The 16,802-nt window shown below is 38.0% G+C and overlaps 1 protein-coding gene across 1 annotated transcript in view; it reads right to left on the bottom strand.

The window, feature by feature from the left end:
- SCFD2 (sec1 family domain containing 2) overlaps positions 1–16,802 on the bottom strand; it is a 187,284-nt gene that overhangs the window by 150,035 nt on the left and 20,447 nt on the right. The window contains exon 3 of the mRNA XM_054632751.2: positions 6,503–6,630. Within this exon, the coding sequence (XP_054488726.2) occupies positions 6,503–6,630 (128 nt within the window). The remainder of the gene's footprint in view (positions 1–6,502; positions 6,631–16,802) is intronic.

Below are 16,802 nucleotides of genomic sequence, written 5' to 3'. Positions count from 1 at the left end.
TTACAGGGAAGACTGAATCAGACATCTTGGAGCTGCAGAGTGAGAGGACAAGAGGCCATGGTCACACACTGCAGCATGTGAATAATCAAACTGTTCAGAAAAGAGAACATTTTCTCTGCAAGAGTAGTTAAGGCCAGTGCAGACAGGCTGTGGAATTTAGTGACCAGCACTCAACTCACCACATTAATATTCAAAATCCAGCTGAACAAGGTACAATGTATCTATCTAACTCTTAAGCTGTCTTTGATTTGAGTAGGAGGTTGGACTACATGAACTTCAGAGATCCCTTCCAACCCAAGATTATTCTACAATTCATCCCTATTTGTTGATTTCCCTCATTCTGTGCTATGATGGAAGCAGTTATCAAAAAGGGCAGAATTCCCGCCAGACCTTCTCAATCAACTTTATATCACATAATTCTTCTTCTAGGATGCACTTGAAAAGAATGGATAAATAGCAGTGCTCTCAAATTAAGCTTTCTGCCACTACCTTATCTTCTTTACCAGCAAGCTTCTGCCACACAGTTGCCTCCACACCAACAGCTGTTTCCAAGCCCAGTAAGAACTCAATCATCAACCTGCACAGGAGTCACACCAAGAGCATAAATACTTGCTGCTCATAAATCACATGATTATTTCAACTACAGGAAGCTGTATGCTCTAGACAGGAAAAAAAGGCTGGATAAGTTGCAAATATGCATATGGATGTCTCCATTTAGCTCCAGTTATTTTGAAGTGTGCTTGTTTTTTCTTTTGAGTAACTATTTTAAGCTCTCGAAGATGCTATTCTGAGTACAAGCAGGTGGGAGTGAAAAGAAAATGAACAGGCACAATATCCAGCTTGAAAGAAGTATAATGACTAGCACAAAGATGGATCCTCAGCTGGTGATGCTCCTAAACAACACTACATGCTAATGCAGTGTCACTTACTGATGAAAACTAAACTTCTGCTCATGAATGTCTCTCCATCTCAGCTACTGTGTCACATCTCCTGAAAAACAGAGAACTTTGTTGGTAGGAATATGAGTATCCTTCATCTTTTCTGTTACATCTAGTGAGTTACGGAAATTAAGTGAAAAGTTTAGCTGTTGAAGATGCTCTTAAGCATGTTTAAGCATACTCTCTGCACATGTGGAGCTCGGAACGTTTCTGTCCTAAACTGGCAAAGCCAGATGACTATCAGAGGATGGGATCTATTTAGTTAGTTAGGTGAACCCTCAACAGGGTTGAAGCCCTGAACTTCAGCCTGTTGTAACAATGCAAAGTGAAATAGCCATAGTATCAATGTCTTTCTACAATTCTCAATGTGGTAAATACTGTTCAGAAACCACCTTCATTAACAGTACCAGAGAAAGCCTGGTATTATCCCCACAATACTCAAAGTACATTCCCCTGGAAATGCAAAGGCCTATACAGAAGCCTCCCAAATAGGAACATTTCCAAATTTTACAGAAACTTGACTTTAAAGTCTTCAAAAACATTTAGCACACTGAGAAGCAAAAAGCCTTCCTGCCTCCAGGGGTGAATGATGCAACAAAACATCTGCTATATTGACCATCACTGAGGTTGGGAACATTTGCTTCAGGTCAAGACTACGGTTTTAGCTGCACTTCAGGGAAAAACCAGGAACTCACTATTGCAATAGGCCGGAAAAAAAATACACTTGGCTAGAAAGTCCCACACTGCAGGACTTCTGTTACTTTTAAAGAGACAAAGAGCAGACTAATTGAACTTAAGAACTGCCTGTTCAGGGTCCAGGCTGTACAATGGAAGGAATTCAGGTCTGAGAAAAGCAGCATTCCCCCTCTCCTTGGAAAAATGCCCTGAGAAGATCAGGGAGCCCTTGAAGGGGCAGCGTGAGACCCACTATTAGACATTTGGGACACCTCAGGCTAAGCCAGGCCAGTGTCAGTTGAGTTGGTACAAGAAGCCACTCACTTCATGAGGCTGCCTGGAGGAGAACTTTGGCTGCTGCCTTACTGATCCTGCTACTTGCTCTCTCAAATGGAGACAGGTAAACAGGCATCAGAGAAACGTAACAAGCATCCCAAGAACCAGTCTATAATACCATGTCTTCTCTGCAAAATGAGGAGTCATAGTGTCTCCAAACCCAGCTGAAATCCAGGCACCCATCACTTTCAGAGACATGCTGCAGAATGGCTTCAAATACCCCACAGACCACACTGAGCTCTGCTTCTTTCTACTCCCTTGCAAGGACTTCAAACTCAGACTGGTGATGTCTCACTACTTGTCTCCATCACAAAATTGTCCTAATAATTGGATTTTAGATAACTGAGATCAGACTTGTTTTATTTAGAAAGATATATATATATATATATATATATATATATATATATATATGTATATATGTACTTACCCACCTTGTTAGTTCATCATCTTGGCTGGTAGCTTTTATCCTTAAAATTTATTCCATAAATTTAGGGTATTGAATATTTTTATATTGGTCTCGTAAACAACAAATAGCATGTTATACACTGTTGCAGTCCAGTGCAACTCTTCATTAAAAAGAAAATAATGTACATTTTATATGCTTTATGTTTTTTAGTTAAAGTATTGATCTACAGTATTGATCTTGTCCATTTTAAGCTACTGCTATAAACTCAAAATATTATTTCGTATTGTCACACTAGAATGTCAGCATCTCCTTATTTCAATCCAAACAAATAATTCATTCAACCCATACAAGCCACCCCATAAAAGTTACAGCACTCTTTTTTTACTTCACAAAGACTAAGGCTTTGCTAATTTTATAGTGAGTGTGATTTTTAAAACTGTGTTTGTACAATTCAAAAGAAAGAAACCAAATGGCTTTTCTCTCGCTAACAAGAGCTTGTGGAACAGCACACTGCACTTTGTTTCTGTTACTGTACCAGTGTTTCAACTTTCACCAGTCTCCATGCCAGTAAAAAGACACAATAAAGGAATTCAGACTCAGTCAAGGTTTACTGTGTTCTTTTCAAACAGAAGGGTAAGGGCGCTGCTAAAGCCACAGAAGAACATTTGTAGCAAAGGTTTTACCACTGCCAAATAGTATGCTAATAGTAAAGCTTTCAGGAGAGAGTCAGGGCTAGCCATGCTCAGAGGATGATTAAGATATGCATCAGACTAATGAGGAATGGAGCAGGAAATTCAGGAATAGCAAAAGCAGCAATCTCTCTGCTGCTCCAGAGCAGCTTCGTTACAGTCATTTACCAAGGAGTGGGCAGAAATAATCTCTTTCCAGTATTTACAATTTCACTTAAATTTAGCACAATGCTATAAATCTTGCCCAAAAGCTATTAAGACAATCTTTTCTTCCAAAGAGCTTTTCAAAGGGATATTTAATTCTTTAAATAAAATACATTTTAAATGCGAGGATTTTTATTATGTCAAAATAATTTACATCTATGTGTTTACACCTACACAAGAGGCTATCTGACCAGAATTTGGCAAGTATTTACCAGCCCTCATCTGGGTACATAACACACAAATGCAAATACCTCAGAGGAAAAATGGAACTGATGTATTTCTTTAAAAGTGTTGTTTGTTGGCTTTTGGGTTTTTTGAAGTGTGTGTGTATATAGATTGACATGAAATATTTTAATGCCTCTTTATTTAAATTACATCTAGAAAAGGACAGCTTCACCTATTTACATGCAAACAAATACTTCAGACATCCCCATTACCACCTCCCTTGATACAACTAAAACAATGAATATGCAAATCAAGAACACCTGAAAGCAGAGCTCCAATTTACCCAGCTCAAAAAATGTAACCATAATTGCATCCTTTATTTCTCTTTTTTCTCCTTCATCAGATCTCCTCTCTTCCTGCTGATGTCAATGGAAAAATATGGAATTCCCCGTGGCCTACAGATAATTGAAGGTGCTGGAGAGAAGACATGTGCCCCCTTTTACAGTTTTCCTACTCTCCTTCTCAGGAGGAGGAAGACACATTCAGAACATATCAGAAAGCAAAAGCTTGAGCTGTGTGTCCTCCCAGAGCTGTCATTGCTTCTGCCACATGCAGGAGGCAGAGAAAGGGGAAAGCTGGGCATCAGGCACATCCCTTGCACAGGAAAAGTGGAAGCACATGAACAGAGCAATGAGCAGCCTTTCAAAGCTCAGAGAACAACAGAATTTCTTTTCCTTTCACTGAAAATACAGAAACAGGATGTGATTGAGTTTCCCATCACTGCAAAGGGCTCCCATGCTGCCAGTGTCACAAGTGATGCAGTTTTTCAGGCAGGTGGCCACTGCAGGAGGGCTCAACTACACCAAATGGAATTTAAAGCTTTGCTTTCAAATGTAATTCACTCCTTATTTTCAGGGGAAAAACAAAAAAGCAAAAAAGAAGTACTAGGGAAAATACTCTTACCATCTGACACAGCTGGTCTTAGTAAAGAGAGTAAGAGGAAACTTTCATGCTAGAAAATCTCTGACATTTAATATCAGGGCCATAAAAAACTCAGAAAGTACCCTAAGTGTTGAGAAAAACAATGTGCAATAAACTGAGATCTTCCAACACAGGCAGAACCTGAGATAAAATCATAAAAAACTCAAGTCCAAGCACAGAGCCCAGTGAAAGCATTTCCCTTTTCTCCAGCCAGAGTTGCCTCATATCACAGCTGCAGTGGAAGGAGCCTTTCATTAAACCATAGCAATCAGGACCAGAACAGGCCACTACGATTTTTTGCTTCTCAGCAAATGCTGCAATTGATAAACAGTACAGCTTCCAGATTCCCTACAAAAAAACAAGATGTTCTGCAGCATGGTGAACAAACAGTGAATGCTGTATACATGTCAATTTTGAGAAGTCATTAACAAATATGTGTCATTGCACAATATGACATCTGGGTGTGTTTCAGGTTTTCTGCATTTCTGCTCAGTAAGAAATGGTTTATTTTGGTGACTGAAGTGCCCCCCTCTCCTTGTTTCTTATTTTATCCCTGTTTATCATTTACAAAACTACCTCAAACTTTACTTCACCCTTTGAATTTCAACTACAAAGTTAACAACTGATATGATTCTAGTGCAAGATAAATATACAATTCACAGAAGAACAAAATTCTGTGAATATCACTTTATGCTACATTTCAACAACAACAAAAAAATCAGGAATTTGTTTCACCATCAACTCCTAATGTTTTCATACAGCAGTGTATCAGGCCCATGTATGCAAGACATTCAGTAAGTGTCAGCCACTGTGATTAAAAACTAGGTTACTGCAGCCTTCACTGGATACCACAGGAAGGGGACACAGAAGAAAGGGTGGCTAATCTAATCATTCACACAAAGGAGCAAAGGTCACAGATGGATCATTACCTCTTGAAGACAAGAAGCAATTACTTTTATAACAAAGATGAATTTCAACATTAATAATAATAATAAGCATAATAATTGCTTTTAAAGTGTATGTCACAGAAAAATAGTGGAGGCTTCTTGACATTATTATGGTGAGTACTCACACACATATTAAAAACTTAAACAAGATTTTATTGTTTACTGAACCTTCCCTCCTTCCAAAAAAATTTTAATAGCCTTTTCTGAGCTACTCCTTTTCCACTTTAAAACAGGTTACAACATTAATGTTACAGAAATCTAGTATTTCTGATTAATAATCTATTAAATGCATGCTCTAGGTATTTGCAAAGACCATACAGTATCTTACAGTTGTAAGGAATTCATGAGTTGGTTGTTCATCTAATTCTACAATATCTTGGCAGTTTACTCTAGGGTCACAGATAAAAGTCTCTTACTCTTATTCCATGGGGACCTTTCTCTCTTGATGAAAAGTTCAGCAAGAAGTAGACCTAACAGTATGCATAATACAAAAATATTGCTGTATAGAGCCACTACCAGTTTTTATATGCCTAATATATCAATTTCCATGTTTTACTGAGTATGGGAGATGATGAGAATGAGGTTCTAAAAGAGCTACTGAAAGCCATTGTGTCTTAATCTGTTTCTCTAATATTTTGAAAAATTGAGGTTTAAAGTGTGTCCAGACATGAATTTCAGCTTAAACTCCCCTGAGCCAGGCAGCCTTAACATAAACCTCATTACCTATGTAATGTAAATACTACCTAAATAATGTCATCATATGCAAGAGCTGCACAACTTTCAGTTGCTATTTACAATGTCTGCTTTCAGGAAACAAATCTTGCTAACTTTTTTAGAAAAAAATCCTCGTGCTCTGTAAAATATAGACTAGTAGCATTGCTAACCATTTACATGCCTTTAAAACCCCCTTTCTAGAACTCCAAAACTTTTCCATGGTTCTCAATCTTTTTAAGATTGTTGTATTCTTTAAAAAAAAAATTGTCTCTCCCTTATATACCAGAAAGATCCTAAGGTAGCCATGAAGACCACCTGAAACCTGTTGACAAAGATGGGAATGAACCAAGAATGGGTGGGTTTTGCTCAAGAGGGTTATGTGGAAAAAGGTAAGCTGATATCTTTCACATTATTACTTTGTAAGGGACACTATGTCACACTGCTCACCCATGCTCATCTTAATAGGTAAATTTTCTCTGCTCGCAGCCTCCACAAGGTGTCTCCTGGCCTCCATCACAGCTTCCTTTTGTTTGAGGTTCATGAAGGACTCCCAGAGAGCTTTGGCAGCTGGATCACTGTAAGAAAATGACACAACTATAGTAAACATTGCTTGAATAATGGAGTAAACTTACAACAACATTTATGTTTTGAGATGAATGCTTCTACTTACTAATCTCTCAGGTAGGCAGGATACAAGCAAAAATAAAGTGGTATAAAAGCTGGATTATTCTTAGCAGAACAGTTGCTACAGTTTTACAGAAAAACTAGATTTTTTTGCTACCAATTACAAAGCATTAGAATTCACATATAATAAATAAGCATGTCATTCTAAAAGTAACCACTACTGTTCAACCATGAGAATATCAGAAACAGTCCAAACTTCTTCAGTTACTAAAAAGCTATGGAAAGGATGGGCTCTAACATCCCCATGAAAGTTTACATCCCAAAGTTGGCACTCCCAATGCTGAAGGCTGTTGTCATAATTTTGATGAACTACTGTCACTTTAGGTTTCATGGATCTCCGTATGTGGAATGAATAATCCATAGCAGAAATTAACTGTCCTTATGGTTTCTGCTATTACAGATTTCCTTTTTGTTGTTGTTGCTGCTAAACCTAAATTAGGCATTTGTGTAGCTCACCTGCACTCAAGTTCCCTGTCAGTCTTCTCCTTCCTCCAGGACACTGCAGTTGTTGCTAGTGTGAATGAATTCAGTGTTCTCTCAGTGGCAAGGGAGGACAGAGTAGGAGAATCCCTTGCTTGGGGCTAAAGCCACACATTGGGATTAACTATGTTGATTTTTTTAATGTATTTTTTGTTTTAAAGGAAAAGCTTCCCTCTGTTTTCTCTTCAGGAGACATTTAACTCCTAAAGAGATTTTGATGGCATTTACAACATGCTTATAAGCATGCCAAAACAAGCTTTGTTTCATGGAAGTCGAAATCCATAATAATTCATTTGATACCATTCCAGAGCAGCTGTTCTTATGCTCTGCTGCAACAGCAGGGCTGTATTTAGCAAATCTGTGCTGTCTCCCAAACCAGGTAAGAGGATCACCAAGCCCCATTTCTGACATCCAAGCAACCCACATCCTCTGTCAAAGCCTGAGTGGGTGCAAGGACTGTGGGAAAAAGGTTGAGTTATCCTTCTTCTGAACAGATCACAAATGAATAGGAAGTGTGAATTTCACCCTACTGCCATGGGTGGCAAAGAAAAAAAATAAAAATCAGATGACCTAACACAGTCTTTCCATTTCTCTTTCACACAGTGCCACTTGACCTCCTTCTAAACACAGAGGCAGGAGGCAGCACCTCCCAAAAGCAGCTGGGGCACCTGCAGTAGCTCCCTCACCTCCATCATCAAGTGCGATCTGCGCACTGGTGCTGTGAGACTTTTCATGGGCAGCAGCTCCAAGAAGATTCCTCACAAGAAAAAACTACAGTAATATGTAACGTACAATAGTGCAAGAAATGAGAGATTTCCAAAGCAACTGGATGCTTCAATACAATATAAGAATTTCTTTATGGAAAGGGTTGTCAAGCACGGGTACCCCAGGGAAGTGGTGGAGGCACCATACCTGGAAGTGTCCAAAAATTAGGAGATCTGACACTTTGTGGTATGGTTTAGTGGGCATGGGAGTACTCAGTCAAAGGTGGGACTTGGTGATCTTGGAGGTCTTTTAATAGCTCTGATTCTGTGATCCTCAGGTATGCTATCTTTACAAATTATCTACACAGTGTACTCCCCAGCCAACACCACTTGTAAATGCACTGTGTTGATCCTGTTCACATCACATTCACAGGGGATGTCTCGCTCTCATTTACACCTGTGCCTGAGGTTTGGATTTTACAAGGCCACTGCATTGCCTGATAAACTAATCCCTTCCTGAACATACAGTTCCAATACCAAATCTATAGAGATCAGGAACTGAACCTGAAACAGCAGGAAGCTAGGTTTAAAAATACTTTTTTCTGTATTTGGAAGAAAAAAAAAAAGTAAAATTTCTGTATAAGATCTTTAACTTGTTCTCATTCTCACAATTCTCTTCATCACCATAAATGTAAGCACAGAATCTCACACAAACAAGATACCAGGAGCTGAGCCTTTCAAATAAAGGAAAACATAAGGAAGGTAAAATAAAAGCCTATCAGATTTTCCACAGGTTTTTGTAGTCTCATCTTTCTCACTCCTATACTTCATAAAGCTACTTAGCAAACACTAAAGTGTGGAAAATTCATCCTAAAAGCATCTATAGAAGTCAATAGAAGAGTGCATGTGATAAGGTTACACCATTTTTCCATAATCCTTGCTTGCTGCTCTCCCTTTCCACGCCATGTGTGGATCAGTCCTGTCACTTTAGGTGGCAAGGTCTTAGAAAGCAACATGTATCATACTATTTTCTATCATCACTACCAGAAGTCCCTGTTTCAGCTGGTACTTCTACTTGTTAATAAACTATAATACCCCTCCAAAACAACAGACCCATTATTTTAAACTAAACAAAGAAACAAAAAATTAAGAATGAGTCCTACTAATGCTTTAAGAAAGAAAAAAAAAAGGCGAGGGGTGTGGATTTACTTTTTGCTTTTTATAGTACATTCTTTCTTTGTCCTTTAGCCACAGTAAGTTTTTCTTTAATCTCAAAGACCAAAGTTTGCAGGACCCCTGAGAGCTGCTTTAATACACCAAAAATAGCAAAAAGCAAAACAACTATGGTACAGCCTTAAAGGAAAGGAGAGTCAACCACACTCCTGTATGCTACATCTCTGTCATCCAGATTTTCTGTAGACATTTTTCGTCCCACTGCTTTGTAGAATAATTAGTGGTTTAGGTATCATATATATAACTGTATATAAGCAGGATGAGGTCAATGCATATCAATAGCTAACACAGTCAACTGACTAGGTCAATCCAGAGCAAACAGTTTTTAAGCCCATTCTTTCTTTTTTTATATAACAGGGGAAAATAGCCACAAAAGTAGTTGTATTTTTCCTGCTGCTAACACTTTTCCTGTTCCCCCTCTATTACCCTTTCCAATAAATGTTTTTGCTTTAAAAAACACCCACTCAACCTTCATCAGTAACAAGACAGGAATAACTGCTGGGAATGAGTCAGTAGGACACAGTACAGGGCTCTGGTGTTGCCTCTTGCCTGATCTGAGAAGTTACCACAACATTTCCCTTTCAGAGGTTTATAACACTTGGAAAATATATTATCTTATCTTACCCTTTTGGGGAAACATTTGTCTGCAACTGCCTTCCAGCTCTTGTCATGGTGCCCTTTCCCTCCACTTTTTACCATCTGCAGTTCCTCTGCTTTGGTGCAAATGCCCCAATCCAGTGACACTGGTAATCAGTGATTTCTACGGAATCCTGCACCCCAATTCAGATTTCTCCCTTGTCTTGCATTCCGTGACTTCCCAAGAACTATGTATTGATTTTACACATTATCTTATAATATATTATATACATTAATATATCTTACACATTAAAGTCAACCTTTGCACTCTGAAGGTAGTTTTCTGAAATGAAAAAGTTTTGTTTGTTTTTTTTTTTTAAATATTCAATGCATTACAAAAACCTTAAAAGATATTGTCTGAATGAGGATGGTTTGCTTAAGAAAAATAAATCCTTTACAGTTACACAACAGTACATCTCAGGAATTCAAAAACACCTTTCAAAATAAATGTCACAAAATTAGGTAAATATTACAGTACACACTGGTGTGCTTTTCTATTACAAAATGTTTTGCAGGGCACAGCAAACCTGACAAAGAGAAGAGAACACTAAAATGCAGGGGCCTTTCCAGAAAATCAGTTTCACCAACAAGGGTAGAGTTTTGCTCACAGATTTGATACCCTGTCCATTTCTTTTATCACTATAGTCATTGTATTGTACCTAATCAACCAGTTATATCAGAAAACAGAATTTAATAAAAACAATCGTAGCACTAACTTGGCAGAAAATTATTAAACAAAAATATCACATTAAGTCCTGAGACAAAGTATAAGTCTCTGAAAAGCCCCACTGGAAACAATTTACAAAAAGCAGCCTTTGACAGACATCTCATAATTGCAAATTTCTCCCTTTCCCTCACAGACAAGCTTTTTTAATGAGACATTCTCTGTTCCAAAATTAATTAAAATTTAACTGCATATAATTTGTACTTTAAAACAACAATGAAAAAGATTATAAAGAAAGAGGGAGAAATCTAGACAACTAAAAGATGCAGCTCCCCTACTTCTGGTATTTGCATTCCAGTTTTCAAAGCTGAATCAGGAAGATAGAGGGCAAAAGGACCAAGTCATCAGATCCATAGTCTATACAAATCCTAAAATGAGGCACCAGCTGGCAATTGTGCCAGGAAAAAGGTGCTGATGAGAACCAGTCAGAGAGACTGGGATGTTCCATCCTGACTAAAGCTTGATGCAGGTGCTTCAAGGAGAGGTAGAAGAACAAAGATCAAAATCGATAATAAAATGATTTAGCCATGAGATGGCTAACTAGCTGGCTTCTCAAATCTATAATATCCAAAGGAAAGACCACACAATGAAATCTGTTGTTTACAAGATGCAGGGTGGAAAAGCCAAAACCCTGAGCTGAAGTAAGGGTACAGTATGGTAGGCAGTTTTTTTTGTGATGGTGCACTAGCTTCAGCAATATTTACTCACTGTGGGGGAACTTGCTCTCATTCCCATGGAACTCCTTTCAGTAACGTGTTCTGATAACTAAACTATTTTGTTTGATCTAGACATTTACAGTTTGATTATCAAATGCCTAGTCTTGCATCAGTTAAAATAATTGTAGCTTACTCTCTTGATCCGGTCTGGTCCAGTCTTGCAAGGACAACACTGCCAAGTTTATCTGACAGACAGAAAGCATCCCTATCCCTGATCATCTGTAGGCTTAGAATCAAAGCTATTCATGTTGGACAAATCTGGGGAGAACAGGAGAGGTTGGTGGCACTGGGATGTGCTATTAGCAAGCTGGAGGCAGTAGTCTGGAAATAGGTGAAATCAAGCACCAGTCAATGGAGAGCAAACTCTCAGAGCAGATGCAAAACTAGAGGCAAAGACAGAAATCTGGGGGCACTTACCCTGAGGGGGCCCAGTGCACAACACCACAATTTACCCTTGGCTGAAATGACACGTGACTTGCTTCATACCACCAGTACAGAAAAATATTTACTTCCCTTACTGCTTCAGGTCTTGTCTTTATTTACAAATTATTAAAATATGGTCTTCCTGGTCTCTAATGCAAGAGCAAAAGGTCAGGAAGTAGTAAGCCTATACTAGAAAATATGTTCATTCAATTACTAAGTGCTCCTCATTTATCATTATGTTTTCAGATGTATGATTAGACCATTCCCAACCCTCCTAACATTTACAGTATTAGTTTGGCAATATATTTCTTCAATCAGCATGAGTAATTAACCAACAAAAACAAGTCAAACACTCTTGTCCAAGCAGCATACCATAATCACCAGAATTATCAGCCACATATGTAGTCTCTGGCAAGCTATTGCAAATTATTATGATGTGATCTAATTTCCAGTCAAGGAAGATAACAGTGACATGTATATTATCTATTACTGGATTTTTGTCTGTACTTCTTTGCCTAACAGGACAAATTCAGGTCATCCTGTTTTCTCCTTAAAAAACATTGGCATTTTTTTCAGATACATGTAGGCCTTGCCATGCCCCCAGGCTTACTGAAAAACAGGTCAAAAATCTCTTCCATAACCTTTTCAAAGGCCAAACTGAGAAATCAGTATCTACATACAGTTTCCTTCGCAGGTCTCCTGTAGCTTAAATGAAGAAAAAGATGACTTTTTACAGTTTTATTTTGGTCTTAAACCTCTTGGCATCACGTGGAAGCACAGCCTATATCACAACATCATAAACAGCAAATAACCAGGTGGAGGACATCATATGAGCAAGATACTAATAAGGAAGAAAGAATAAGCAAATGTTCTTGTTTAGACACCTGGCATAGGACATGGGATTTCAAACAGTAACTTGCTGACACAGGCTCTGAATAGAAGACAGAAAATAACTGTGAGTGGGCTTCAAAAATTAATCAACCAAAATGACAGAATTTCAGCATAACAAAGCAGTTGTGTTTATACTTTCACAGATTAAAAAAAATCAGAAGGAAAATTGTGGTAGTCTCAACACGTGACAGATTCTGTGGTTATTGTATCAGCAAAGCTTTCACCTTTCATCTATATAGCTTTACAACTCAGCTGCATCTGTATATTTTCACAAGAGGAAGGGAGAAGGGAAAAACTCAGTAAAGATTAAATTAGAGGGTCGTTAATACCACAAAGCTGCCCAAAACTGAGTGACTGCTAAAAAAAAAGGGTGTGCTGCCAAATATTGCCTTTGCAATAACACATTTCTTTAAAGACAACACAACACCCACATTAAGTGTACAGCACTTCAAAAAACAACACCAGGTGGTCAGAAGACCATTACTACGAAGGACAAACCCATTGCTGCAATATGTCATTTGAATACTGATGAAACAAAAAGAAGCACAAGCCTGTGATAAGATGCAAAGATTTGGCTTTGAGCCTGGAGCAAAGGGCCAGGTATCAAGAGACATCCTCCCTCCTCCAACTGCCCCGCAGTTTCAGAGACAGCGGAGGTTGCACCGGATGTGCGGTGGATTCCTGGGGACAAGCGCCAGCCTGACAACGTGGTGGGGACAGCATGTCCCTGACTGCACCCCACCACACATACAGCAGCCCCCCACTGGAAACAACCAACACCATCAGGAATAGCCTCCCTGGAACAGCAGCTCCTCCAAGCCACAGGGATTGTGTGGACATGCTGTGGGGAATACCAGGTGGATGAGAAGAGCTCCACACTGCCATGTTCCTAGAACACAGCTGGGCTCAGAGAATGAAGCTACTCTTCATTTCAGCCTTCTGAAAGTCACCAAACAGCTCCAACATAATTTATCTAAAATTTTCCATATAGAAACAGCTATCAGTATTTCCAGGAGCTCAATCTCTAGCATGGCTGCAATTTGAGCACATCCCAAGCATGTGCTCTTGATGGGCTAGGCCAATGTGTGTTCAACTGAAGAGTAACCAATACTTTATTCAGATAAAAATACAAAATCCACAAAACTTTTGTTTTCAAATAAATATAAGTTGCACATTCCCAGAAGGGACTAACAGTATTTCTAAGAAAGCAAAATAACATTAAGTTTTAAAGTGGTTCCTAGCAGTGGGCTGTCATTGTGCTGTTGAACATTTTGTACAGTTGGCAGATCTGCTCAGCCTAATTAAATGCACTTCAGACAGTAGAAACTGGAACTATATTCCAATCCATCCTAACCTTAGAAAAAAAACATTCAAAAAAGCTAATGTCATCTTGGTAGTGTGCTTGCAGAAAAAACTGCAGGAGAATGAAAATTACTACCTCTGCCATAGATTAGCAAACATTTTGCAAAATGGCATAACACACAAAACCTTTTAAAAAACAAGTTCTTTGCAGTCCTTCAACTTAGAACATTATTCTCACATCCTCACTTAGATGCATGTTAAAATGCTTCCATGTATTGGTTTTTATGATTAGAACATGAAGCAAATAGTACCAAAAAAAAGCGTGCAGCAGCCAACATTAAAGAACATAAATATGTTCCTGAATAATTTAATGGTTCTTTCCCAGTTTCACTCCAAGCCCTCAAGCCACTCAGTGGGTGTAATCTGTCCTAGACTCAACTGTGGCTGTATGCTTTGGCACTGAGTCAAAACAGAGAGGTTATTGTTTGATTTATATGCCAAGGGCCTCTTAGATAAAGGGCTAATGGCAGGCTGATAGCTTCAGCCTTTGCATATGGTGTTTATACAAACCCTTCTTTCCCCTCCCTCCTTTCTGTGTATACTCCAGGAAGGCTGTGTCACATCAAGATCAAGTTAATTAATTAACTCATACTAGCATAATTTGATTGATAAAACAATTGATTCACTAAAGGTCACACAGAGTGCTGTTAACACACCAACTTTTCTGCCTCAACAGCACAAGGTTTTGAGACTTGCATTTTTCCATGCTGCAAACAGGAATTTTAAAGAAATAATCTCACTAGAAAAATAGATGAAAGAAGAAATTAGTCTGTCAATTAAAGTATACTCCAAAGTTCAGAAAATAATCAGTGCTTCATAAGATATTTAAGCCAAAAATAAATCACATCCTACAACAGAAAGGATCACGTAAATGAATTCTCTATATTGTTAGTTCTGTAAACTATTGAGCTTCTCCCAAAAGAAAACTAGAGGTCTTGCATATCTGATATACTTTGCTATTTAGTATATCCAAACTAGGAGTATTTCCTAGTATATAAGTTTCTATACTGTTTAAATACTTCAGAACATAGTCCTGTATGGCCAAGTTATTATTTATTAGATTTAGGAAACTTCATTATCAAATTATACAGGAATTACTTTTCTGCAAGACAAAAGCACCATCAATTTTTAATTAAAAAATACAATCTAATTTTAAAAATACAGACAAAAATCATTACAGTAAGACTAAATATTTAAGAGCCTTTTGTCACAAATTTATTTTAAAACACTTCTTTTAAACAACAGACATATAAAAAAGAAGCTGCCAGGCATTTTAAAAGCAGTTCTAAAATAATATCTAAAATGTTGCAAATCAGCTTGCAGCCTTCACCAAGGCTGAAGCGTTTTGAGCAAAACTGGGAGCTGCTTATCAGCCACCAGTTTTACAATGGATTCTCCTCTGGACTACCTGAAATACCTGTGGTAATAAAAAAGGTGACAAGGAGTTTGTCAGTTCACTGTATGTTGTCCAATAACCAGGTAGCCATACCAAGGAAGTACAGTATTCACTGGACTAACACAGTAGATTCATTCATAAAAAGGCAAGATGTGCCAATAGCAGTCAAGAATTTCTTAATATTTTGCCTCCTCCCCTGATTTTACTTTGGCATGGGTCTCCTTGTGCCAGTAATACTGACCCAGCATGCAGAATCACTCTGCAAACCAAACAAGGAGGAAAGAACTTCCTTTGCCTACTCCTTGACAGCTGGGAGGTGCTGCCAGGCAGTTCCACAGGATACAGCCCACGTTTTCCTTCATTACTGGTTTGTCTACAGCTGACTCAACATGGCCATAAAAAACCCCAACAGGCAGAACATTCTTTGAAAGCTCTGGCTCACAAAAGAAGGGTACGTTGTGGAGTGCACCAGGGGAAAGTTGGTTAAAACACACCAATAAGACAAGGAACAGTCACTGTACACAAGTTATTGTATTCATGCCATGATATTTAGCTTCAGAAAGGCATACCTACAGATATGGACACTTCAGAGCAATGCCGGTCAAGTAAACTTCAATTTTGCAATCATTTTCAGACATGGGATCATAAAACAGATTATTGCTTACTATTAGGAGAAAAGAAACTCACAAGAAGTCACAAGTCTTGTGACTCACAAGACACAACCAGTGACTAAGACTAACAGTATTACGAAAGTGTTCTTTGAATTTGTTATTGAACATCATGAGTGATTAAGTTTCTGTTTATCTTACAAAGAAGCATATGGAAGTATGGGACAGGATTTTTACAAACATAGTAGCAAGGTCTAAAATATGTTGAGAACACAAAAAATCAAAAGTTTATTTTAGACAGAAAAAAATTGTGAAGAGAGTGATAACAAACCAGTTTTTAAAAATCATCGTAATTTTAGGTTGCAAAACTGCTGTTTTGTATAAACTATAAACTACTATGTTCCAAGAAAACCATGACCACTATATGCCAAATCAGGAAGAAATATACTCCCTGTTATCAGCAGAGCATGGGAGAACTTAAAAATAAACATTTCAGGAGGTACTTATAAACACAACCAAGACAGTAACCCCAGGATGTCACAAAACTTCTCTGTTTACCTACAGTTCTTTGCTTTGGGATGAATTCCTCTTCCTTCCTTTATAGATAATGGAAAGTAAATCAGACTCTTAACATTTGACATATTTTTGGTCCCACAGGTGAACTGAATTACAATAAAATTTAATAAATAATTATTAAAAGGCTGGCAAGGTTTCAGTTCACATCAGGAATTGATTAAAAAAAAGGGAAACAAAACCTCCCAACAAAAGTAAATGATAACATAGCATTCTACATTTTCCCTTTTTTTTCTTAAATAAAAAAATAAAAGAGAAACTCAACTATTTGGCTCATTCATATATCTACTTTACAGATGGCCATACTTATAAATTAA

Source organism: Agelaius phoeniceus, chromosome 4 (assembly GCF_051311805.1).
Source record: "Agelaius phoeniceus isolate bAgePho1 chromosome 4, bAgePho1.hap1, whole genome shotgun sequence".
Taxonomy (NCBI): Eukaryota; Metazoa; Chordata; class Aves; order Passeriformes; family Icteridae; genus Agelaius; species Agelaius phoeniceus.
Note: the sequence above shows the minus strand (reverse complement) of the source record. Positions and strands in the feature narration are given on the sequence as shown.